The 26,430-nt window shown below is 40.8% G+C and overlaps 1 protein-coding gene across 10 annotated transcripts in view; it reads left to right on the plus strand.

Moving 5' to 3' along the window:
* dlg2 (discs, large homolog 2 (Drosophila)) overlaps window positions 1–26,430 on the plus strand; it is a 268,677-nt gene that overhangs the window by 42,051 nt on the left and 200,196 nt on the right. For all 10 annotated transcript variants that reach the window (XM_037118617.1, XM_037118620.1, XM_037118621.1 and 7 more), the window contains exon 3: window positions 19,763–19,914. In XM_037118617.1, the coding sequence (XP_036974512.1) occupies window positions 19,763–19,914 (152 nt within the window). The remainder of the gene's footprint in view (window positions 1–19,762; window positions 19,915–26,430) is intronic.

The raw sequence follows: 26,430 nt of genomic DNA on the forward strand, positions 1-26,430 counted from the left end.
AGCAAACTAAGTGGAGGTGGCTCCACGCACAGATGTCTTTTAGAGGGAGGGTCCTAATTGTAAACAACCTGGTGGCCTCTCTCTTATGGCACCGGTTAGCCTGTCTGGACCCTCCATCAGGTCTCATTGCTCAAATTCAAGCAAAGATGGTCATTTTTTTCTGGAATAAATTGCAGTGGGTTCCGCAGTCGGTGTTGTTTTTATCCAGAGATGAGGTGGGCCAGGGCCTGGACCGCCTGGCCAGTAGAACAGCCACCTTCAGGCTCCAGTTTATTCAGAGATATCTGACTGGACCTGAGGATCTGGTGTGGAGAGACGTGGCCAGCTGCATACTCAGGTGTGTCAATAACCTGGGGCTGGATGCTACTCTGTTTTTAACTGATTTTAAATTCTTAAAGTTAGGAGGGTTACCTCCTTTTTATCAAGTTGCTTTTAAATCCTGGGCACTGTTTAAAAGTAAAAGAAGTGAGAAATGTGACTCTCTGTACTGGTTGTTGAAGGAGCCTCTAGTCTGTGGTGCCAGGCTGGACGTGTGCTGCAGCACCGTGCCTGGGCTAATGGGAGACTGTGCAGCTCAAAAATTATCTGCATGAGTCAGTTGGTAGACACAGCAGGACCGGCGGGACAGCTGGGCTCTGAGCTCGGTGCTGGGGGTGCGCTCTGTCAACCTGATGCAGAGGAGCCTGGAGCTCTGGAAGAAGAGGCTGACCGAAAGGGAGAAAGTCCTTCTCCTCAAACACAGCAGAGGAGAAGCTGAGCCCGACCCTACAGACCTGTACCCATAGATCCACCTGTGTCCTGGGTTCACGGAGCTCAGCGACCCCCTACTGAAGCACAAGGATGAGAAAAATCTAAGCCTGCACAAGGCCAACAAAAAGACTCTGTACACAAGTGATGTAAAAACTATTCACAAAACGCACCTGTATGACAGAGCAGAGTGTGTATGGACTGAGAGGCTGGCCGGGCTGAGCCCACAGTGGAGACCATTATATAAACCTCCTCTAAAAAAGAGAATCGGAGATCTCCAGTGGAGGATTTTTCATGGTGCCATTGCAACTAATGCCTTTTTATTTATTCTTAATCGCAGTGTTGTAAATTAGTGCCCATTCCCAGGCCTGGGCTGACTGAAAACATTTTTCATGTTTTTACTGAGTGCAGGAGATTGGCAGAGATTCGTAATGTTTTAACCCATTTTAACATGTTTGGTGTCCTGTTTACTGCCCCTGTTTTTATTTGTGGAGTTGTTTTTTAAAAAATGGAAAAAGCAAAAAGTGCCAACACCTAAACTTTTTAATTGGCGAAGCCAAAATCCATTGATTTCGTCAATCCATTGGACTCATAGGGACAAACTGCAGGGTGGGCCGACTCTTGACCCTGTGACCCTGTGGAGGTATGACGTGAAGGCCAGACTGAGGCTGGAGTTTTGCTTCCACAGGATCACAGAGAACACAGATGTGTTTGAACAGCAGTGGGCTCATGAGGAGCTGTTATGCCGGGTGACCAGCGGAGAAGTAAAATTTGCACCATTCCTCAACTGACTTATTGATTGTACAACTGTTTGTTTGTTTTTAAACCAACTGTGAATAAAGTTCTGTTTAAAAATAATAATAAAAATCTTCCATAATAAGTTGTAGATAGTATGGTAACTATTATTATTATATTTAACAAATAATTTCCTGTCTGTTTTTGTTCTCGTGGAAATCCTTGAATTGAGTATTACAAATCTGCATTCCCACATGAGTTCTTCTCATTTTAACACCACCAGTCTGACTGTATCATGTTATTTCCTTGAGGGAGATGAGAGCCAGAGGAGTGAGCAGTGATGTTTTACCAATAATTGGTAGTCTGTGTGTTGGGAGATAAAAGGATTAGCTGGCACCTTAGTCACTGTGGAGGAGGGCTAGCTGTAGGGAGGGGATGCAGCTGGAATAATTGCTCCCCAAAGAGGCCCAGCTACACAGGAGCCATCACTGTGAGCCCCAGCCCACTCCACCCACCTGTTATGTAAGCATGAAGAAAGCAGATCAGCATTGTTACAGTATATGTGTATTCACTGTAAAAATGTTGTGTTCATTAAAGGAAGCTACCAGTAAAGTTGCATGTGAAATATATATGTCAAAGAGTATGCAAATCTCTGCAGATCCACTGCAGGGTTGCCTAGGAAACCAAAAGGGGTGATAGCAGCATGCTAACAGTTACTGTAAAGTACTTGAAGCTGAAAAGAAGTGATGTGACTAGAGAAAATAAAAGTTTAAATATATAAAAAATACATATGTAGAAAAAAAGATCTAACAGCATACAGAATAAAAACAGTAAATCAAACTAACAAATATATTTGATTTCAAAGAAAATGTATTAAAAGCAACAGGTAGGTCTTTAGCCTGGGCATAAAACTAGTTAAAGATGTCTCAAGTGTTAGCACTCTTCTAGTAAACTGTCCTGCATTTGAGAGGCATAGAAGCTAAAGGCAGCTTCAGCCTTCCTTACCAGTGAGGTCGGCATGGTTCGTACTGTGTCAGAAGATCTGATGAGTATCTAGGACCTAATTTGTTCAGTGACTTATGGACGAGAGTAAAAAAGAAAAAAAAAAATGAAGCCAGTTCTCTTAGAGACTAGAATTCAATGCAGCGATCTGAGATGTAGCCTTATAGGCTCAGCTGTTTTGTTCTTCTTACAACCATGGTAGGGTCATTTTGGATAAGATGTAGGGCTGATAATCCTTAGATTGTTTTCTGACTATAAAGGATTCAAGTACTTGTGGGTTGGTGAGTTTCTCCACAGTGTGCGTGTATGCGTGTATTATTATCCTCATAATTGACAATAATGATAAATAATGTTTGTTGATGCTGTCTTTGCAGAGGTCATAGTGAATTTGAAGTTTGGTTTTGACATTTCTTTTGCAACACAATCTTATATGAAGCCTGACCTGTGGGGCATTCCTTTAGAGTGCTTTTTTTCCCCCAGAAGTTACTGTAAATCTGACCAAAAGCCATACTATTGTGTTTGATTGTATGATGACTGTATGAAAGTCAGTTACTATAATGAAAGCAAATTCAGCAAAAATGTGGTTGGTTATTTCAGGGCCATATAGATAACTAAAGAACAGAGAGATATTCCTCATGTACCAAATGATAGTTGTTTGCACAAGAATGCATAATTGAATATAACAGTTACTTTCTCTTCTTATAATTGTTTTTGCAACCCTGGTGTTGTAAAATGATAAGTTCAATGTAAATAATATAACATTATTATACCTGTCCCCTGACAACTGTCAATCTACTTGCTAATGACAGCGAGAGTTTGCCACTAGTCAGTAACACAGCAGCTTGTACAATGACAACAGTGTGGCGGTTTAAGCCTCAGACAAGAGTTGTGTTTACTTCATGCTATATTGTTACCTAAGAGCTAGGTGGTGAGATGCAATGCTGGAAAGAATATAAACAACGTGCCAATATTTCACTCCCAATGTTTATCAAATGTCAGCCATATTAGCGATGTAGTGCGCCAGCTAGAATTCATCAGTCCTGTAGTAACATAGCAGATTGATAGCTAAGCAGTAAGCGTCAGAGCATCTTTCTGCAAGTCAGCAGAAGACAGTGCAGTTGAGTTTTTGATCCACTGAGTGTAATTTTGACGCCATGTTTGTTTTGTGAGAGGCGATATTAGAAAGTAAATAAAAAACTTATTCATCTTTTACTCTCCACGACAATGAGCCTATCACACTCGTCACTGCTAAACATTAACAGTGAAAATTTTTCTAACGATGACCTGTATAAAGGGCGTTCATCCCTGAGATGAAGTTCGGTGTGTGCAGTAAAAATCAACATAAGTGCCTATATTCTGTCCCAGCTACAGAACAACAGAAGAGACAGTGGTTGCATTTCATATTTTAAGACAACATGCCGGCTGCGGTTCGTGTTAGCTTGTGTGTGTGTGCTAATTGCTTCACATTGGACTGCTTCAGTAACTAGGGTCAGTACAAAGCTGGCTTTGCCTCGACACTGAGCCTCATAGAAGGATCAGTCCCAACCACACCGGACCCAGCAACTGCACCCGAGCCACTGAAAAGTGTGGTGAAGTCAGTGTGGTGAAGCGTGGTGAAGTCAGTTGGAAATCGGCTAACTAGTAGGCTCCACTTCAGTGCTCTATGCAATGGAGTTTGAAGCGAGTTTAATGTTAATGATATTCCGATGGAGCTTGGTTGTCACAGTAAAAAGTCTGGAAACATGCAGACTGGAGACAGAGACGATACGAACAGTGTCCAAGAGTTTGGAGACTGTGTTGGAGACAAACACAGTTTTCGCTAGCTGTTAGCAATTAGCTTCATGGTGGTAAAAGTAACAACACGTACGAACAAACTAACATTATACAGACACACTAACCATTCTGAAACAACCTGCTGCAGAGTCTGTACTTCTTCAGGAGCCTCTCCTTCTGGGTCCGATTCTGAGTCAAACTGGTATGGTTGAACGAAAAAATCTCCGCTAGCCATAGCGATACATATATACATCCCCCATAAACATTAGCGCATGCTACTGCTAACGCAAGGGTAATCCTCTCCCTGAGAGTGAGGTAGCAGGCAGGGCTCTCCAACTAGGCGTTGACAGATGGAGCTCATTAGCATTTAAAGGTGCAGGCTCCGAAAACAGACTGCTCCAAATAGAGCTCTATAGAGCGACTTTTAGACAGCTGAAATTCAGGACCATGGATGGGTTTGTAGCAATGCATATCGAATACAGAGCTGTTGGACCTCTGACAGCTGTGTGAAATTGATGAAAAACAGTATAATGTGGGACCTTTAAAAAGGTGTACAGTTTCTCTGGCTGCACATATGCTGGAGCAGTAAAAGAGCCAAAGCTCAAAATGTCCCAATAAGAATAAATGGGAAAACGCCTTCCAAACTCCTGACATTTTTGAAAAAACTGTGGTTGTAGCCAAAATGTGTATATACTGAGAAACAGGAGACATTGCTGAACTCTGTGATGTATATTTTTTACTTCTGGAGAGTGACAAATGAGGGCACCAACAAGTACTCTCTGCTCTCCTCCAGAAACTTAGGCTCAAAATTAACATTGCGGCTTATGGGGGAGTTGCTTGAGTGCTTGTCACTCCAGGGCTCCCACAGCCAAAACTGTAAGTCTTACATCTGAACTAAGACCATCAGCTGAAAGCCAACAATATTTCCTACATTTCTATGCATATATTGTCCATGTGAGGTAAAAGATGTGGGATCTAAATCAAGCTGAAGAGAATTTTTTCTCCAGTTCTTCCAGCTGCTCTCCACTCTAGCAATGATGTCATGCACTCTAGCTCACGCAATACACACCCATTATAAAATCAGAGGACTAAGCCTAAAAATCCTTAAAACTAAAACTGCGATGATTTCAAAACTGTAAAAGATTTTAAAAAGCTGAATACATGTTGAATAGTTCAACGTCTTCTGACTCTTTAAAAGGTGGAATGGTGTCTTCAGCTCAAAGTATGAAGCACAAGGAGAGGTTGAAAGTCGATGAGTTTTGAAGAGGATTTGAAGATTTTCCCATTTACTTTCCATTCACACGAATTAGACTGCGGAGTAGACTAGGAGTGCCACCTATTGGCCGATTTGCACCAAATTTTACACAGACCACCATTAAGCCATACTGCACAATTATGAACATGTATGTGATAATCAGACAGTACTTTGTAAGGATAAGCAAGATTACCTGTTTTCAATGCGATATGCTGGAATTTGTTGTTTTATATTTTGCTCATTTTATGGACTATCAAAATGCTTTTGATAACTTTTTGTCAGGAGGGTCCACAGATGGTACATGCGCAGTTTGGTGCAAATTGGTCAAATCGTCTAGGAGGAGTTCGAAAAAGTAGGTTTTTCATTTGTCGTGATTTTGCGAATGGAAAGTTATCGCAAAAGTGGGCATGGCCTATACCACACAATTCAGCCGAAAACGCTTTTGCATTGAAAATAGCGCCACCTGCTGGTCATTTTTGGTATGTAAGTCACAGAGGCCATTCTATAGCATCTCTATGAATTTCATTTCCATACGTGTTATGGTGTGGGCACAGCGTCAAATTTTAAATTAGACAGCCACCAGAGTGCCACCTCATGGTGGATCAGTAAACCCTTTGTCAGCTGTCCTCAGGAGGGCACTGACAATAAATGTACCAAGTTTCCCGTTAATCCGATGAACCGATGTGGAGATAAAAATTACTTCAATTTAAAGAGCACCACCTTGTGGTCATCACCTAAAATTCTGCACAGGAACTTGAGTTTCATATCATTCGACCACACCAATGTGGAGATAAGCAACACTTCCTGTTCGGAATAAATTCTGCAGTAAGTTGTTATTTAATAAGTTAAGTATTCTTTGGACTATCAAAATTCTTTTAATAGCTTTTTGTCAGGAGGGTCCACAGATGGTGTGTACCAAGTTTCGTGCAAATCGGTGAAATCGCCTGGGAGGAGTTTGAAGAAGTAGGTTTACAACATTTTGTGAACAAGCGAAAAAAACAAACGGTAGGCAGAAATGGGCGTGGCCTATACCACACAATTCAGCCGAAAACGCTTTTGCATTGAAAATAGCGCCACCTGCTGGTCATTTTTGGTATGAAAGTCACAGAGGCCATTCTATAGCACCTCTATGAATTTCATTTCCATACGTGTTATGGTGTGGGCACAGCGTCAAATTTTAAATTAGACAGCCACCAGAGTGCCACCTCATGGTGGATCGGTAAACCCTTTGTCAGCTGTCCTCAGGAGGGCACTGACAATAAATGTACCAAGTTTCCCGCTAATCCGATGAACCGATGTGGAGATAAAAATTACTTCAATTTAAAGAGCGCCACCTTGTGGTCATCACCTAAAATTTTGCACAAGAACTTGAGTTTCATATCATTCGACCACACCAATGTGGAGATAAGCAACACTTCCTGTTCGGAATAAATTCTGCAGTAAGTTGTTATTTAATAAGTTAAGTATTCTTTGGACTATCAAAATTCTTTTAATAACTTTTTTGTCAGGAAGGTCCACAGATGGTGTGTGCCAAGTTTCGTGCAAATCGGTGAAATCGCCTGGGAGGAGTTTGAAGAAGTAGGTTTACAACATTTTGCGAACTAGCAAAAAGAAACGGTAGGCAGAAATGGGCGTGGCCTATACCACTAGACTCAGCACAAATTACTGAACGAATGAATATAAGGTTTTTGAATGTGCGACAAAGTATATGGGAGTTATTAGCCAAAACACCGGAGTATTCTGTCAGACTTCGGCAGAAAAAGAGGACTCAGATGTAGATAGGCAGCAGTCATGACAGGTTTTATTTTCTGAGCAGCAACTCTTCAGACAGAATGACAAAATATCAGGCTGTGAAAATCTTCAAGTCCGGAGGACAAGACGAGGAAAGATAAACAACACAAAATAATGAAAAGTGCTCCTGAAGGAGGAAAAGGCTGCACTGTTCTAAAAAGTCTAAATCTATCAACAGAAAACGCTCCAAGCGGAGGGAAAACAAACACTATGAAAATCTCTAACTGAAAAAAAAATTCTAACCACAAAATTATGAACTCAATATCACTCTTCTCAAGAGGAACCTAAGCAGAAAATAAAACTTGACAATACTTAACTATGGCAATGAACAAGACTGTGAACAGGGCTGGATGTACTCGATGAGACGAACGAAATACTCTGGCAACGCGGACAGGGGAAGACAAAGACTATATACACATGAGGGGAGGGAGCAGAGGTGGAAACAATCATGAATCAGGGGAGATGCCAGACCGGTGACACAAGGGGAAGGGCAAGTGACCTGAAATGAGAGGAGAGTTACTTTTCAAGATAAAACATTAATTTCACAAGACACAAATCCCTAGACAGGACATCTCTCACTGTGGTGTGACAACCTGGAAGTTAGCATCACTATGGTTCCCTAAAAAAAAAAAAAAAAGAAAAAAACCCTTGTGATTTTTACATAGGATTTTGGAATATCCCCAAAACAAGTTCTCTGGCAAACACAGGTTTATGATACTTACCAGTTTTGTTCGTCAAGATGATCTTCACAGATGAACACCACTTTGTGATTTTCAAAGTGTAAATTAAATTGCTGAAAGTAAGATGTTAATGCTAGGCTATAAACAGACGACATTGTGGTAGCATGACTTAATACACAATTTCAATACAGGTTTTCTATAAACTGATAGATGTACAAGTAAAATTAGCGTGTTACTAAAGTGGGCCTGTAAAGATGGACTAGTGAGTAGATAAGTCTCCATGTTCACTGTTAGCAAATGCTGTTTTTAACACATGGAAGAGCTTTAGTATTAAAGTGAAACTCTCGCCAAAAAGCAACCTAGGCTTTATTTGTTAATGTATATGAGTCAAACCTTTGTATAAATACATAATTACGATGAAAGAGGCACTTTTAAGATTTACCATAGTTTCATTTTTGGGCAAGCTAATTTTCAAAATTGCTATTTTTAGTCAGTCAGTGCGTTTACATGACACTCAAGAAAACCGAATTACTGGATTAGTCCGACTATGATTGGATTTTCAAGATGCATGTGTAGTCTGACTAAAATCGGACCAGATCGGATCGGATTATTCGATTGATAGTCGCATTACTCCTGCATGTATACACTCCATCAGATCGGATCAGATTTTTGCGTTCTGTGCAGGCTCTAGATTTTTTCCCTGGGGCCGTTAGCTGGAAGTAGAAGGACGGCGGTGGCGGCAGCGGCGGCGGCTTTCCTCTGAACTAACTGCAAGCAAGAGCGCCATTGTGCATCTAGTTTGTGTAATTATCATGTACACCGTATACGGAATGTACAAAGATGTAGCTTCTCCTCACTATTTGTTCAGCATCTTTCTTGAAAGCCGAGGGAGCTCGTGACGTTTAGAGGTCACCTGGAGGTGGCTCTATTACCACTAGTTAAAATGGGTACAGCGCCACCTAGCATACCGTGGTGTGACATGCTTCGGCCAGTAATTCGATTTGCTCACCAGCATGTATACTCTGACAATTGCAGTTGTCTGATTGAGTAGCATAGTCGAACTATAGCTGTAATCCAACTAAGCTGTGCATGTAAATGCACTGACTAAGAAGGCTCGACAGAACATGAAACTTTGCCCGTAGTATCACCAGGGTCTCTACACATGAACACGAGTATTGAGAACATTGTTTCTGTACACAGAGTTTACTAAAAAGAGAGTTTTTGGACAACTCGTATTAGCTGCTGCATCTCCGGCACGCTGCTGTCATGGCAGACAAAAAGCGTCGATCCCCGAGTGTGACCTAACAGGTCGGAGGTCCACCTTTACTCTCCTACCTGTAATATATTAGCTTGCCCTAAAATGAAACTACAGTAAGTCTTAAAAGTGCCTCTTTTATCGTAATTATGCATTTACACAAAGGTTTGACTCATACACATTCACAAAAAAATGCCTAGGTTGCTTTTTGGCGGGAGTTTCACTTTAAAATATGGGACATTTAATGATGTATTTTATGTGGTATAACAACAGGTGTAAATAACTTCAGCCTGTGGTAACCACACACCTTATTTCACACATTGAACTGAAAACACATTCGACAAACTCACAGACTTTGAGACAAGGGAATTGGATGGGAAAATGCTAACCGATTTCCAGGTTTTAGGACTACCAACTACACCACTCAACTGAGGAGTCTCACAGCCTGAGGCCAGAAGCTGGTCTGATAATACAACATTTAAACAGTTTATTTAGCTTCACCATTGTCATATTTCAGCCACAAATAGATACACTGATCTATTGCCATACATACTGTGAACAACTTTCTGTTCTAGAAATAAGAATAGAAAATACAGGACTCATCTACCTTTCATTCTGATTTTAGTGGACAAACTACTTTGTCCACAGGGGCCAGCAGAATCAATACAAAAAGGAAAGTTCCTTGTAACTATTTTGATTCCTTGGTAAACTTGATGTCACCCCAATTTTCCACCTAATATTTGATACACAAATTTTGGTAACACAGTCTACAGCTGAACAGTATTATGTGTCTGTGCCAAGGAACAGAATGCATGCAGCCACAATACATGTGGCCCCGCTGACAAAAAACACCAGATTGGGATTTTGTCATTGTGTTTTCTGATAAAGCCTATGGCTTAACAGTTAATGCCCAGGGCTTAACAGATAGTTTCTCTGTTAAAGCATAATTTCATGATTTAACCTTTTAGCAGGCACAATTTGTCCTGTTACATAATTTGCAAAATTTCTATGCATTCACCCATCTTATTTCATCAAACTTAAAATTTTATCTTAAGCACAAAAACGGTGTATTAATTTGATGATATATAGCATCACTGGAGGCAAAATAGCTCACAGCACCTGTTTAAATTGGAGAAATTGTGATGTGAATATTATAACAGTTGACTTCACTTGATGCCTGGTGGTGAAAGTGGATGTTCATCTCTTGTTGAAATTTATCTCTGATGCTGCCTTTGTGATGACAAATGATCTGAGTAGGATCAGGTATAACAATATACCTGCAGATGGGCCTTCTCCACTAAAGTTGACATTCTTTAATTGTAACCCCCCCAAATGAACCCCAAAAATATATGCATGTTTAAATATGTATCCATGAATCTGTTATCTAAAGAATAAGATAATCAATTCCTCCTTTCCCTTAAAGGGATATTCCGGTGTAAGTTTAATCCATGGTCTAACACACCGTGACACCAAGTAGGACCGCCTCTCGAGTGATAAAGCTTGCGGACTGCTAGCTTACGTAGTGTTAGCATCCTCAGAAATGACCGCACAACAACAATACACTGCTGTAAACGAGTCCAAGTATAAATCGCCATCAAAAAGCCACAAATAATGCTCAGAACAGCACCAAACTTCAGCAACATTAGAAACAGGGTCCCAGCACATATTTCAAGGCATCAAACATTCAATATCGTTGCCAGCTTTGTCGTAAAAAATAAAAACTCACCTCTCCAGCTGCAGGCTTGTTGTGGGGAAGCCCTGTGAGTCAATTACCAAATGCAGTAGAGTTCCGCAGCTCAGTGAATATCATTACTGCGGGACTCTACTGCATGGGGTAATCCACTCACAGGGCTTCCCCACAACAAGGAGGCTTCTCAGGTGGTGAGTTTTGTTTTTCTTTTCCGAAAAATCCAGCAACAATAAAATATGTTGTGCAGGGACCATGTTTGGTGCTGTTCTGAGTATTATTTGTGGCTTTTTGATAGCGTCAAGGTGTGTTAGAATATGGCTTAAACTTACACCGGAATATCCCTTTAATGGCAGTTTTTCATGGGATACAGATTATTTCTGCTACTTGCTTTGCTGGGTTATTTCAACTCCCACGTTGATTGAGTTTTAAATAATTTTAGTATAAGACTGTTGGATGGACAAAACAAGCAAATTGACAAAATCTCATTATATAATTATAAACCAAATAACCCCCAAAACAATAGAGCAACTGATAATGATAAGCTTTTTGGTCTCAGCCAATGTGAATTCAGTAAAACAGATACTAGTTGTACATTGTTAATGAGCTCTGCTGATGGAAGTTATAGTTATACATACAGCAAGTACTTTGAGGTCAGTTCTAAATATTTAATGTGCAGTTGCAAAACACAGAGAGAATGTCATAACAATACTTCGACATGAATTTTGAATTTTTTGGATTCACTTTCTTGTCCTGTTAGTGACTTGCAAAGCCGTCATCCTAATCAGTGGTGTCTCCCAGCCAGGAGACGTTGTGTTAGCCATGTTCACACACTGCACTAGACATGTAGCTTAGGGTTGCTATATTTGTATCAGGTCCTTAATGCCTTTAAAATGTGAACATAACGTAATGAAAACACCACACTAATGTGAAAAGCAGATTATGTGAGCTAGAATAGAACTGCATGCGTTGTTGTTGACAAGTTATTGAACCACTTCAACTGTTGATGGGAGAAGTGGAGTTTTGTTCATTGCTTGGGCAGAGTTGCTGGCTGTGTTGAGCACATTACCCAGAGGAGAGCTGAATTAGAAATCAGCTATGCTGGGTGTAAGGTCATTGTCTGTATTGAAGGGAACAGGCGGCCTCTATGTCTGAGGATTAGGCTCGCTGTTAGCTTGCCACCAGGCATCTGGTTCTCTCATAGCACACTGTTTCGCAGGACAGCAGTGCTGCAACATGACTGGAGAGAGCAGGGAGGTTTTACTGCACTGTGAGTTACACATGACACTTTTTACCACTCAATTTTAATCTGAAATGATTGTTCTCCCTTTAGGAATACTTATTGCTTATGACAATTGATATTTTTGATGGTTTCTGTAATGTTCTATGGAGAGGGGAGAATTTCAGAGGAAATGTGCATGTTAAATTGACAGGGAGCTGACTTATGCTGATAGATTTCTGGTTAGATCTTCTCTTTAGTGAAGTCGTTTTTATTCTGAGTCCTTACAAAGAAACAAAAGTCTTTTGTAAAGACAAGCTCCATTTGAAAACATTAGTCTCGCGCTGTATTGTACAGTGTATGTATAATTTTACTGCATATCTGTATTTTGTTGTAATAACCAAATGAGTGACAACTAACAACTGGTTTGTACCACTCAGAGTCTTACACACATTCTAAACCTGCTGTTCACAAACCATTCAAGAGCTTTTGGGGATTTGCATAAATTTGGCTGTATTAATTTGCATCCATTATAACCTGTTTTAATCCAAACCACAAAAAATAACTGTTTTACCAAAGACTAAAACTAATATTTCTCACTGATGTAGTTTAAATTATCTCCTGCTCCTGAAAATACAACACATGGAACCATATCTGTATGATTGGGACATACACATTATCCTGTGTCTGGTGGTGAATGCTAAGAGTTTGTTTTTTATTAAGACCTATTTAAATGTAAATGTGTCTGTTATTTAGAGAGACACAGAATTTGACTGGCATGGCATATCACTTGTTATTGGGTTTAGTTCTTTGCTAAACCATGCGTGAGTCAGACTGTCCGACATCACTTTGCTGCAGTGACACTATTGGCTGAATTTTGAACGTAGATCCAAGCCTGATATTTTCTTTTTTTACATCAGAGCACACATTTTGGCAGAACACAGACGTCTGCGTAACATTACAAACCTGTGGATAAAATGTCTGTAGTGTGGAAATAACTCAAATTACAAAGTGAAAGTAGTCCAGTGACAGCGTGTAACAACTGTATTACGACTGTTTCGCCCGAGTGCGGGAGGGGGGAGTAACAAAAGAGCTGCATTTAATACTACACATTTCATACAGCAAATAAAAAAAACAAACACTCAAAGAATACAACGAGTTCACTCAAGCAATACAGGTGGTTAAATTCCTCAGCTTCCCTGGCTACATGTCAAAGTATGCTCGAGAAAGATACTGAACCAAAGTGCTCCTGATAAGCTGGTCAGCAACTTGCATAACAGCTTCTGACATCAGTAGAAATGTTTGTGTGTGTGAATGGGTGAGTGTGATGTGTTTTGAGCTGTCATTGGACTGGAGAAATGCTGTAGAAATGCAAGTCCATTTACCTTTTCATATAGTTACTGATCATCAAATGTAGATATTTGTGTGAATAATTACTTACTTGGCCGTTGTTGTCACTAAATGCACATTGCTGGCTTCAACCTTTGAATAATTGGGGATGCATGATATATAAACCGGACTGATACATTTTTAATGAAAAATGTACGTTATCGGTTTTGGTGAATTAAATTACAACCAGTAAATAGAACCGATAATATAAAGCGGATTTGCTTTAGTTGACTTAACAAGTGCAGCATTTACACACAGTATGATGGGGGTATGCACCTTTAAAGTTGGTTTGCCAGCTGCCAGTAAACACAGAAAAAAAGAAATACAACAGTGCTGTAGTTAAGTTGACTACTGGCACTGTGCCCACACCATAACACTTTTGGAAATGAAATTCATAGGGGTGATATAGAATGGCTCCTGTAAGACACATACCAAAAATGACCAACAGGTGGCGCTATTTTCCATGTAAAAGTGTTTTTGGCACATAACTCCCACATAATCTCGCACATTGTTGAACCTTGTAGTCTACATCTACATGTTCCCTAAATTCAGCTGCATTGTTTTGTAGGCCACGCCCACTTTCACGGTCACTCCATTCACAAAATCGCCACAAATGAAAAACTTACTTTTTCGAACTCCTCCTAGGTGGCCAATTTGCACCAAACTTTGCATGAAGCATCTGTGGACCCTCCTCACAAAAAGTGATCAAGAGAATTATGATGGCCCAAAAAAAACCCCAAAATATAAAACAACAAATTTCTGCACTTTGTCTTCAAAACAGACAGTCTTGTATATCTTCACCAAATACAGTCCAATTACCACAACACTTTTGTGGTATGGCCCGATGAGGCTTTGTGCCAAATTCGGTGAAAATTGGCCAATAGGTGGCACTCTGGTGGCAGTCTAATTAGTGTGAATGGAAGTGAATGGGAAAATCTTCAAAACTCATCGACTTTCAACCTCTTCTTGCCCCTCAAACTTTGAGTTAGAGACACCATTCAACATTTTTTGAAATCACCAGTTTTAGTTTTAAGGATTTTCAGCTTGTCTTCTTATTTTATAATGGGTGTGTAGCTGGAAAAACTAGAGAAACATTCTCTTAGGCTTGATTTGTATCCCACATCTTTTACTTCACATAGACAGTATATACTTAAAAATGTAGGAAATCTTATGGTCTTATTTCAGATGTAGGACTTTTGGCTGTTGAAGCCCCAGAGCAACAAGCACTCAAAAAACTCCCCCGTAAGCCACAATGTTAGTTTTCAGCCTAAATTTCTGGAGGAGAGCAGACAGTTCCTATTTTGTCTCTCACTCTGCCACCCTCATTTTTCACTCTACAAAAATAAAAAAGACATCACGGAGTTCAGCAATGTCTCCTGTTAATCAATATATAAATATTTTGGTGATAACCATTACATTTTTTCCCCAAATCGTATGAGTTTTGGAGGTGTTTTCCCATTCATTCTTATGGGGACAATTTCAACTGTGGCTGTGCTACTGCTCCAGCATATGTGCAACCAGAGGAACGTTTCACCTTTGTAAGCTCTTTCAGCCAATTACTTTTCAGCCTTTCTGCTTTTTCAGCTTTTGAAAAAAATTAGTTTTTTCTGCAAATTCTTGACCATTCAGCCTTGCTAATGATACAAACATCTGTTTAACAGTCTGTAGGGCCAAACAGTGTACTCCTCTCATCAATTGCTCTTTATGTAGATTGCAGGAAGTTCTTCTGATTTCGGCATACATTGTTTAATACCAGCAGGAGGAGCAGCCCAGCAAATTATAAAGGGAAAACCTCCTCAATGGAAGGTGTTGCATGAGGAAGCCCCAAGACACATGAAATGCAGTGTGCATCTCAATAATCATGTACTTCATTATGAAAGAAGAGCTTGGCTGTCTTCTCTTTGGAGTGGACAAGCTTTCCCACCAGAGAGCAGTGCTGCCTTGCTTATGGATGCAAACCTCTGTTTAAGAGTCTGTAAGTTCACAGAGTGTTCTCCTCTCATTATTTGTTCTTTATGTAGATTGCAGGGAGTTATTCTGACTTCAGTGTGCATTATTTAATACCGGGCAGGAGCAGCCAACTAAATTATAAAGGAAAAACGTCCTAAACGGAAGGTGTTGCGTGGACAAGCCCAACGGCAGCATGCCCCGACTTGTTGTCACTGTAGCATCTCTTCATACTCCATCAGCTGGTTCGCCCCACAAATTCAAGTCAGCAGTGCAGTTTGGTTCACAACTTATACAGATATTATTAGGGCCCGAGCAGGTCTCGACCTACGAGGACCCTATTATTTTTGTAGTGATGACTTTTTTGTCCCAAATGATGGCATTTTCACTGCCTGAACATACCCCAAAACTTGCTAAACTTGGAAGATAGGTCACGCCCACCAAAAAATTGTATAATCTATTGTCATTGTGAATTTCCACCATTAGGTGGTGCTATAACCCAGGAAAGTGTGTTTTGTCTTATAACTCCCATATCCTTTATTGCATTCAAAAACCTTATATCCACGTGTTCCCTGAATTGTGCTGAATCTCATGATAAAGGCCACGGCCCATTTTCGCCTCCATTTTTTTCTGCAAATTCGTGAAATGTTGCAAACCTACTTTTTCGAACTCCTCCCAGGCAATTTCACCGATTTGCATGAAGCTTTGCACACAGCATCTGTGGACCCTCCTGACAAAAAAGTTATCAAAAGAATTTTGATAGTCCATGAAATGCCCGGAATATAAAAGAACAATTTCTTGCTTATTACGTTGAAAACAGAGAGAATTTGATATTTCAAACAATACCCAAATTATTAAATAACAGATTTCATTCCAAACAGGAAGTGTTGCATATCTCCAAATGTGTGTGTCGGAATGACATGAAATTAAGGTTAGAGCTTTCCCAAGAGCTCCTAAGGCCCTCTGCAAAATTTTAGGCAATGACCACAAGGTGGTGCTCTTTAAATTGAAGTATTATATATCTCCACATTGGTAAGTCAGATTAACACAAAACTTGGTACAATTATTGCCAATACCCTCCTGAAGATAGCTGATGAAAGGTGTTACCAGGAAACTCTATAGTGCCCCCCTGGATTAAAAAAAAATCAATCCCTGCCTCCTACATGCACATAAACGAACAACATTCGGTTTGCATATTTATCATGACCAGACCTACAAAAAACCTCCGCCGCACCAAACTCTCACTCCAACAGGAAGTTGGCCATTTTCATTCAAACCTCACATTTGACCCCCATTTTCATCCATTTCCATTCCTCTTACTTTAATGAACTCCTCCTAGAGATTGAACACCACAGACTTCCAATTCACTCAGTATTATCCTCAGATGGTGAACATGAAATGTTGTCAGCTTTGTAATTTTCCATGTACACCAAATTCAACACACATGTATACGATGTCGTCCTGAATACTTCCATGCATCAATACTGTGTCATATCCATAGCACCACCTGCTGGACACAGGAATTTAGACAAACACTCTATTTACACGACATGTATAGCTTTTTTCCTCCATATCATACACTACAAGATGACATGCAACTAAAAGGTGAGCACACCCTCCGACAGCGTCACCGCCAGTCAGTAATCAAAACGCAACTGACCACAAATTTGTTTGAGGGATTTTTTTTTTTTATGTAGATTGCAGACAGTTCTCCTGACTTCAGCATACATTATTTAATACCAGCAGGAGCATGCCACCAAATCATAAAGGAACTACTTCCTCATTCCTATCTGGACCAAATTTCACATGTTTGATAAGAGTCCAGCCCTGAACACATAGGCCAATATACGCCAGTGCCACATGTTGGACACAGGAAATGACATTTAACCCTTTCCTGCACCGACAGCAGCATGCTCCAACGTGCGTGGACTGCGAGGGTGCTGCTTGCAGCTTTAATATTATAAGTTGTTATTGTTATTTCCTTCAATCTCACCCCACCATTATGACTCCTCATCCTCATCAGATGCAACTACAAAAGTGTGAAAGCCAAAAAAAAATCCGTTTGGATTTAGCTTTTCAACAAACCTTCAAATATTTCACACGTTTAAAATGTTTCAGGTATTATGCAATGTTTAACAGCCAGCAATGTATATTTGGTATAAACTTTTCAACAGCAAGCATTTCCAACCACAAGTTCTTCAGAACTTGCCTTCTGTAGTTGCTAATGTAGCTCCAATCATAGCGGCTCCGCAGAACAGGTGTGGGGGCTGGTTCTTGCCTGGGAAACCATGGGGTCTTGCATCTGTGTAGGGGTGGTGTCAGTGGGCGCCCCCTCTGTGGGGGCTGGGCCAGCCCCACAGGTCAGTCCAAGTCCAGGTGAGCTGGTTTGAAGCGGTCTATTTACATGTACTTCAGCTTGCTGCCGATGTCCACCACGAAGTGTTTGTCCCCGGTCCCACAGTACACGAAATGGTCCATCGTCGTGGGTGTCATTGCTGATGAAAACATACTCAGCTGCCTGCAGGCTCATGGGGACATGAGACTGAGGGAGAATGTATTTTGAACTGGCTGTTGGTGTGATGGCTCTGGCATTGTCCAGGAGCCAGGATACGCTGATGCGTTACCAACCAAGGAGCCACTGTGTTGAGGACGGAATCTCCCAGGACAAACAGAGGTTGTTTGTTGACCAGTTCAGCAGATGAGGACTGAAGGTTATCTGTGCAGTTCACAGGCCCAACATTACCCACAGGAGCCTATCCACCTTCATGGAATGACAAAACCGCTCACACAGCCCATAAGCCTGTGTGTGAAACAGTGGGATGGTGGCAGGGGTCTATGTTAAAGATGTTGTCCCTCTCGGGCATGGAGAACTGTGCCGTGGGGCCTTGGTGTGGCGGTGCACCTTAGCATGTTGGCAGTCAATGCGGGAGTCAGTCCAGGGCCTAATGGACTTCTTGAGACCGTACCAGACAAACTAAGCTGCCACAAGGCTTTGGCATGGTTTCCTGCCTGGGGGAGGCCATGCACAGCATTGAAAATTGCCGTTTCCTCCCAGCAGGGAAGAATCGAAGGCCGTGGCTGACAAAATCCCACTGGAGTGGAGTGTTGGCCCTGTCAAAGGCTACGTCTTCCAGTCCCAGCCCAGTGACTGCTGTCCTGAAGGACAGGCTTGGTCTACTGCCATGTGGCGTAGTCAGTCCCTAAGTGGACAGCCACTGCTACCCACTGCTTGTGTACCGCGTCAACTGAATAGTCTGATCATTATCATCTTGATGATGTTGTCCAACTTCGATGGGAGGGGGATGGCCCCGTCTTTGGTGACGCGGTGTCAGTAAGTTGATGGTGGACAGCCCGAACTGACACTTGGCCAGGTTGATGATCAGTACATGCTGGTTGAGTGTGTGTGGGACTGAATAGTGGTCAGGTGTTTTTGCATTGTTAAGGCCCAACTCTGGTCTTCATACTATGCTATTTGTGATTTGTGCTCATAGTCGAGAGCATTCTGCATAGATGTGAGCAATGGTTTGCATCAGCTATTTGTAAATATAATATTCAAAAGTCATCATTTCTTCTTAGTAGCTATGATCATCTTCACAATGTGTAGCCGTAGGGAGGATGTAGTTAATTGTTGATTCTCATCCCCAGGTCATCAGATATTGATGCTTTGGGTTGGCAGCTCGGGTCAGATGCAGACCCAAAGCGTCGATCCATCCTAGATTTACCAGCAGCTGATTACAAATCACATTGTAGGCTTTGGAGGGAGCTGTCAGTGACTGTTACACTGTTTTCAGCCACAAGGTGACTGCACTGATGCAACTTTTTAACATTATTATTACAAATTATTATTTTCATACAACAAAAGCAAGGGGCTAGGATGGATGCGTATATTTGAAGGCATTTATTATAGACATGTGAACACTGGGCAGCAGACTTTTCTTAAAGAAAGTAATTAAAAGGACACTGTTGCTATTTTGAAATACCACAGGATACTGATTAACACCCAACCCTAATTAGTCTCAACAATCAGCAAATCTTAGTTAGTTACACTTAGACTGCTTCAAAGACTCCTTTGTCACTGGAACAGCAGTTTATTTGGAATTGAAAAAACAATTACTCCTCACCATAAGGTGGAGATATTGATACTGAATCATGAGACTCAGTTCCATCATTTGATGGAATCTCTGCTTTGTACATAAAATCTGTTTATTTTATTTGTGAGTTCATTACTGTGTTCTGTGAACAGAACCAGCAGCTGAGTCATGGAACACTTATATTTCCACAGATATCCAGGAGTTCTATGAAGTAACACTGTTAAACACGCAAAAGAGCTGCAAGCAAAAGCTGGAGGAGGTCAACCACATGGCGGACAAGTGGGAGAAGAGTGCTTCTATACAAAACTCTGAGCTTGCTCAATCTGCTTGTCAAGTGGAGGAGGTGAGTCTCTCATACACTGTTTCAGACAATCAAAACCTCATACATACCTGAACTAAATAATTACCTCTGTATTACTAGGCTGTCTACTGAATCCATTCAAAAAGTCTAGAAATAAAGCAGATGGAGGCTGAGCTGGAGTAATTTCTCGCAGACAGCAGCAGCAGCAGCAACAGCAACAGCAACAGCAGCAAAGTAATAATCAGCAGACACACTGCATGAGGGTCAAAGCCTTTAAATAGACCACCAAGTCATGTTAGAGAGATGTGCTGTTTTTTTTCAGCTGTCAACAACATAATGTGATGTTTGACATACAGTGTCCTGCCAGATGCAGTTCACCTAAATTAACAGGCTCATGCGTCGTGAAGATGTACATAAAAATAACCATTTTTATAATAAAGTAAAACTGAATAGTTCGAAAATACGGTAGCGTCTTATCACTTTAATGGGGCTCTCTAATAATTTTACAAATTAAATTGACAGCAGTTGTATAATGTGTTTTGGGCTTTCTGTATGGAGCTTTGACCGAGCCTAAATTAGAAGTGGACATTTTAGGAGACAGGGAGGGTCTAATGAAAGATGTTGCTGCTGCTGTGGTTTTGACCACTTCTGTTCTCCCTGAACTATTTGACTGGCATTTGAAAAGGTCTTGAATTGGCAGGTGTTATGTTTGGTATTTGCATATATTTATGCGTCAAATATTACTACAATACATGACTATAGTGCAGTACAGTCATTTTATCATTTCATTTGGAAGCCTCAGACAACTGACTTGTGTCTATATCAGCTTTGTATGCTTAAGTGCCTCAACCTCTGCTAATTGTTTTTGGAAACATTTATTTCAAATGGTTCAGCTAAACCTCACAAACAACAGTCATCTCTTCTTGTTTGATGAGGAACCCGCATCATTTTGTTGAATTGTGACATAAAAGTTCTCAGAAATACACTAAACTCACTAAAAAAAACTCATTAACAAAGATTTGATATAAATACATTGTCATCGAGAGCACTAGTGGAACAAATCAGAGCCGTGCCGGGGGCGGGGCAAATGACCGGGCCCAAATAATAAAGCTCATGATAACATCGTTTTACAACATACACATGCCCGCAACACTGGGGCTTACAAGCTTTGGCACCATGGAGAGCGACTATGTCATTTGGAAGTCCATCAAGCGGACATGAAGTGTAACAAACCAAGAAAACAACAAAATCATTACGCTACATGAACACTAATAATAAAACAACACAAATTCAAAGCAGTTCAGCACCATGGATCTCAGAGCCTGTATCAGTAGCTATAAAGTTTGAGCCAGTCGTGTTGTTTTATCTTTTACTTTGCGTGAACTTCTCTTTATATCAGGAGTTTTAGAAGTGCTTGTTTTGTAATTTGTTTAGGTTGGGTCCTGTTTTTCAATTCATGGATGTATTAATGTCCGTATCAAGAATTTATTTTTCTGGAGCTCCTCTCCTCTGCTACCTGCTCCATCAGCAATCATTTATTTATTTATTTAAATATTTTGAACTGCATTTCTTGTACGGAAGGCGCTATACCACTAAAGATGAATCTTATTACAGTTGCATCATTATTTTCACACAATAACACAAATATGATACATCCTCTGGGCTTTGAGTTCAACTACTAGTTGTGAGATGGGCATGTGGAGTTTAATAGTTACCATCTCTAGCTGTCAAATTCTTCATGTAAACCCTGCACACAGTATTGATTTGCTCTCGTCTTCTGATGGCCACTTGCAAGTAGTGAGCATTTATAATGTGTACTGGTATGTCTGTGTTGCTGGCAGTAGTGTGGAGACTGCCAGCTGTAATCACTCAGACCCTTCGGCTTTGGGTTTTGCAGATTGTCTGCACACTGAGCTACAATCATTATGACACATATGGTCATTATGACACGACTTAGCCTTGATAATGCTTGATTTGCCACCAGGCTGCTTGTGGAGAGGGCAGTGTGCCCATCTAGCCTGCCACTCTCTCTAGCCCAGAGACACTCCAGTAACCGAGAGCAGCACTGGAGAAGAAAAAGCCTATAAATCAAGAAGAGTAGCAGTTATATGGTCAATAAGGACAGCAACAGTTGAAGAGAGCAGTATATTCAGTGCACACTCTGCAACTCTACACTCCCAGACTTCGAAAGTAATAATAATAATAATAATAATAATAATAATAATAATAATGACAACAACAACAATAATGATAATAATAATAATGATAATAATGATAATAATGATAATAATAGTACATTTTATTTAAAAGTGCTTTTCTAAATACTCAAAGACACTATACAGAAAAAAATAACATCAAATTAGCAAAACAATATTAAAGAGTACACTAAAAACACATCAGACTGAGCTAAACTTTAAAAGCCATTTTAAAGAGGTGTGGTTTTGTCAGTGATTTGAATGTTGGAGGGTTGGTACAGTCGCGGATGTGTTTGGGGAGAGAGTTCCAGAGGGTGGGGGCAACTACAGAGAAGGCTGGAGGGCTTTGTATGTGAGGAGGAGGATTTTAAACTGAATACGCTGTGGAACTGGGAGCCAGTGGAGGTTCTGGAGGTCAGGAGTGACATGATCACGGGTGCCGGTGTGGGTAATCAGACATGCAGCGGAGTTTTGGATGTACTGTAGTTTATTTAGAGTTTTGGATGGCGTGCCATAGAGGATGTTGTTGCAGTAGTTGATTCTGGAGGTGATGAAGGTGTGGATGAGGGTTTCAGCAGCAGAGGAGGAGAGTGATGGGCGAAATTGGGCAGTATTCTTGAGGTGGAAGAAAGCAGTTCTGGTGATTTGGTTTAAGTGATGTTCAAAGGAGAGGTTATTGTCAAAGATGACTCAGAGATTGCGACTGTGGGGGGATGGAGACAGGGTGGAGTTGTCAATGGTGAGGCAGAAACTGTGGTTTTGGTGAGGGATTTGGGGCTGATAATGATAAGGTCTGACTTGTAACAGTTGAATTTGAGGAAGTTGGTCTGCAACCAGGATTTGATGTTGGTGAGGCAGTTGGAGAGAGTGAAGTGAGTGGCTGGGGTGATGGATTTGGTGGCGATATAAAGCTGAACATCATCAGCATAGCAGTGGAAGTGGAGACCATGGTGGCGAATGATGTTGCCAAGGGGGAGCAGGTAGAGTATGAAGAGGAAAGGACCAAGCACTGAACCCTAGGACCTTGCCCATGCCTTGGGACAGAGGAACAGTGAAGGAGGTGTTGTTGATGTGGATGAATTGTTGTCGGTCTGTGAGGTATGATTTGAGCCAGGAAAGTGCAGTGCCAGTGATGCTGAGGGACGATTCAAGGCGGGAGAGGAGAATGGTGTGGTTGATAGTGTTGAAAATACTATTGTGAAGCACACTGATGACACTACCATCATCAGCCACATTACAAACAAAGATGAGTTGAACTCAGAGCCACAATATTTACACCCACTGATTGTTCAGATCTGGTCTTTACTGAAATTAGATGAAGGAAAACACCCACAGGATAAAGGTCAGGTTTGTTTTTCATGATGTGGGGTGGAGGGGGAGCTTTAATGCTGAATTTTTAGCTAGCTTAAGTGTTTGCTTTAGGAAAGGGTTCAAATAAACTACATATGTCATATGTGAATGCCATAAGACTGATAAGACTGACTGAAGTGACACCCGTTTTAGAGAATTATAGCAGGTCCAGAGCATTGGCATCACAGAGGGTGTGTTGTTTGGCAGATGTCTGTCATCCTGGTCCAGTGGGAGCTGCTGTTCCATTATAGACCTCCTATGCTGTTAAATATTTCCCACGTAACATTGCTTTAGGATTATTTTAGTGTGTCCTCAGTTTATAGGTCTTTAATGTGAAGTGTGCTAAACAACACTAATACATATTAGGCCTATTGTGGATTATTATAGACTATTGTGGCAGTGGATTATTGCTCTGAGTGGATTATTGTTAACTCTACTGAGTTAGTCGCGTCTTTTTTTTACCACATTTATTAGAAAATTTACTGTGACAATATAATTTGAACAAATTTGCCTACATTCCTACAATTTAGTTATGGTTTTGATGTATTACTTTGTTTTATTCAAAATAACCATAATAACACAAATTAAAGTACATTTAAAGTAAACTACATTATATATTCTGCCCACAGAATATAGGTTGAGACCATATCATCAGTTAGGCACTCATAGTCCACTTTGTAATACCCTGTGAAATATACACAAACATATTCCGTCAATATCACATAGTGCTCATTAGTCATTTAGCTTCATTTTATAACGTATAAAGTAAAATGTGATGAAAACTGCTTAAAAGTTACCACTTTGAAATTGGGTGCATGTTTTAAAGGGACACCGCACTGTATATTGCAATGTTTAATATAAAGAACAGATTATATATTAGTGTAACATAACTCAGTTATATAGAATGAATATTTGCTTAGGATCTATTTTGCTTGATCACCTGAGGAAATTTGTCTTTGCAGGAGCAATTCTGAAATATTTTGGCGCTGTGGACCAGGAAGCAGCACTGCCGCCTTCAGCACCACCAGGCCAGAATGTTCAAGTTTAAAAATGTTTTACAATTTAAAATAAACATTTTGGAGGAACACTGCATCAGTTAATTTATTGACCCATAGAGAATTCCCATCAGTTCAACTTCCTAGGGTAGGTCAACGTAAGATGTTTCATTTTAATTTGAGAGAGGTTTTCATGACTCTAGCGTGTTTTCCTCTTAAAATGTAATAGATTGTTGCATCTTTGTGGATCATGTAAAAAGGTTAGGAATCCATTGTAGTTTAACAAAATAGGGGCCCCAAACAGCATCTTGCTAAAGGCAGGAACACACCAGCCCAACCGTTGGACATCTGAAGCGTTTGGGGAGATTCGGACGAGGTCGGGAACAAATATGTTTGGTGTGTTCAGCTGCGCTGGAAGCTTTCGGAGCCACGCGGACGTTGTCTGCTCCAATTCAACATATGAAGTCTGAGGAGGTGGGCCATCGGACGTCTGAGCCATTGGATTGTCTGATTGGTTTTGTGCCAGCTGAATGGCCGTTATGATTGGCGACGTGCTAGCAAATCAGCACAGTGTGCAGGAGGAGCGAATACTGTGTGCGCTTTGTTTTTCTATGCACTCTGTTACGTCATTCCCCGTTTTCATGTTTTGCAGTACTGGCACGAGAATAGTTATGTCCATTCAGGACAAATTAATCTGTGTTCGTTTGGTAATGCATCACTGCATGATTAGTATGCAGCTGTGTTTGTCTGAAATAGTTAAGTTTAGTTTTCGATCGAAAGTAAAGGGAGTTGCATGCATAAACCTCTCGTTTACAAAAAATTACAGGACATGTCTGTTCTGTCCTGAAATGTGTGTTTCTCTTCTATAAAACACATTCTACATCTCGGAGGTGACGTCTTTACACAGACAGGCCACTTCTCCTTTCAAACAGGGCAGAGGTCCGTGAGAAACAGCAGGAGACACAGACACAACACCTGAGGGAGAAGCAGGTCAGTCGCAGACGTGCATGAAAAAACAAGTGCATCGCATCCAATGTGTGCCAGTACGGTGTCGTGTTGGGTTGTGAGCGCCTACATTTAAAATAATGTCTTTGTGCACACTGAAGATGCTTTATCTGAAACACACACGCTTTAACCAAGACGGTGGCCAAAATCACCCAGGCTTGCATGCCACGCGTCATACAGCGGCAGAGGGCAAAGTATCAAAAACGAAATTAAGGTCTCAATATGCGAAAAAAAAGAAAAGCCAAAACTTTAGAGTCATTTGTGTCAAGTCTAAGTCAAGTCTCAAGTTATGAATGCCAAGTCAAAGTCAAGTCGAGTCTTTCATCAGTGTTAGTCAAGTAAGTCTCAAGTCCTCAAATTTGTGACTGGAGTCCAACTTGAGTCATGTCATGTGACTCGAGTCCCCCACCTCTGGTGGCAGTCTCTTGATAGGTGTGTAAAATCAATAAATAGTCACTTAATATGTCCTGCCACATCAATAAAATACCAAAACAAAGTGATTTTGCTGTGATCTGACTGCAATAAATGGAGCAAACGAAGACCAAAAAGACATAATTATCCCATCTTATAATGAGCTTGAATTCAGGCTTCATAAGTTCTGCCAGCCAGACGACGAGCAAAAAACTTCAACAATGCTTGTTTCCTGAATGGATTTTGGATCCATCAGGGCTATGATGTGCTGACATACAGTATTTGCTTAACTTACCAGGTAGACGCCTTCCTCGCTCTCTGGCAATGTCCGGACATCAGCGACGTTAACACCATGACATCAGTGGGAATGTCAATGACAAAGCATAACACAAAATCCTCACTTGAGTACAATATTTTTGAATTTATGCAAATGCGCCTCAGTCTTGTCACCTGCAGTGAATAAATGCAAATTCGCCTTTAATTGCATCTTTTCATTTACTTTGTATATAATCTAGACTTGCTAGTAATTCGCCTTGCATTCTGTCTGCTGAATGCACCACTACAAAGAAACCACTACCCTCCGGAGCCAGATTCTGGTAAAC

The sequence above is a fragment of the Acanthopagrus latus genome, chromosome 13 (genome assembly GCF_904848185.1).
Source record: "Acanthopagrus latus isolate v.2019 chromosome 13, fAcaLat1.1, whole genome shotgun sequence".
Taxonomy (NCBI): domain Eukaryota; kingdom Metazoa; phylum Chordata; class Actinopteri; order Spariformes; family Sparidae; genus Acanthopagrus; species Acanthopagrus latus.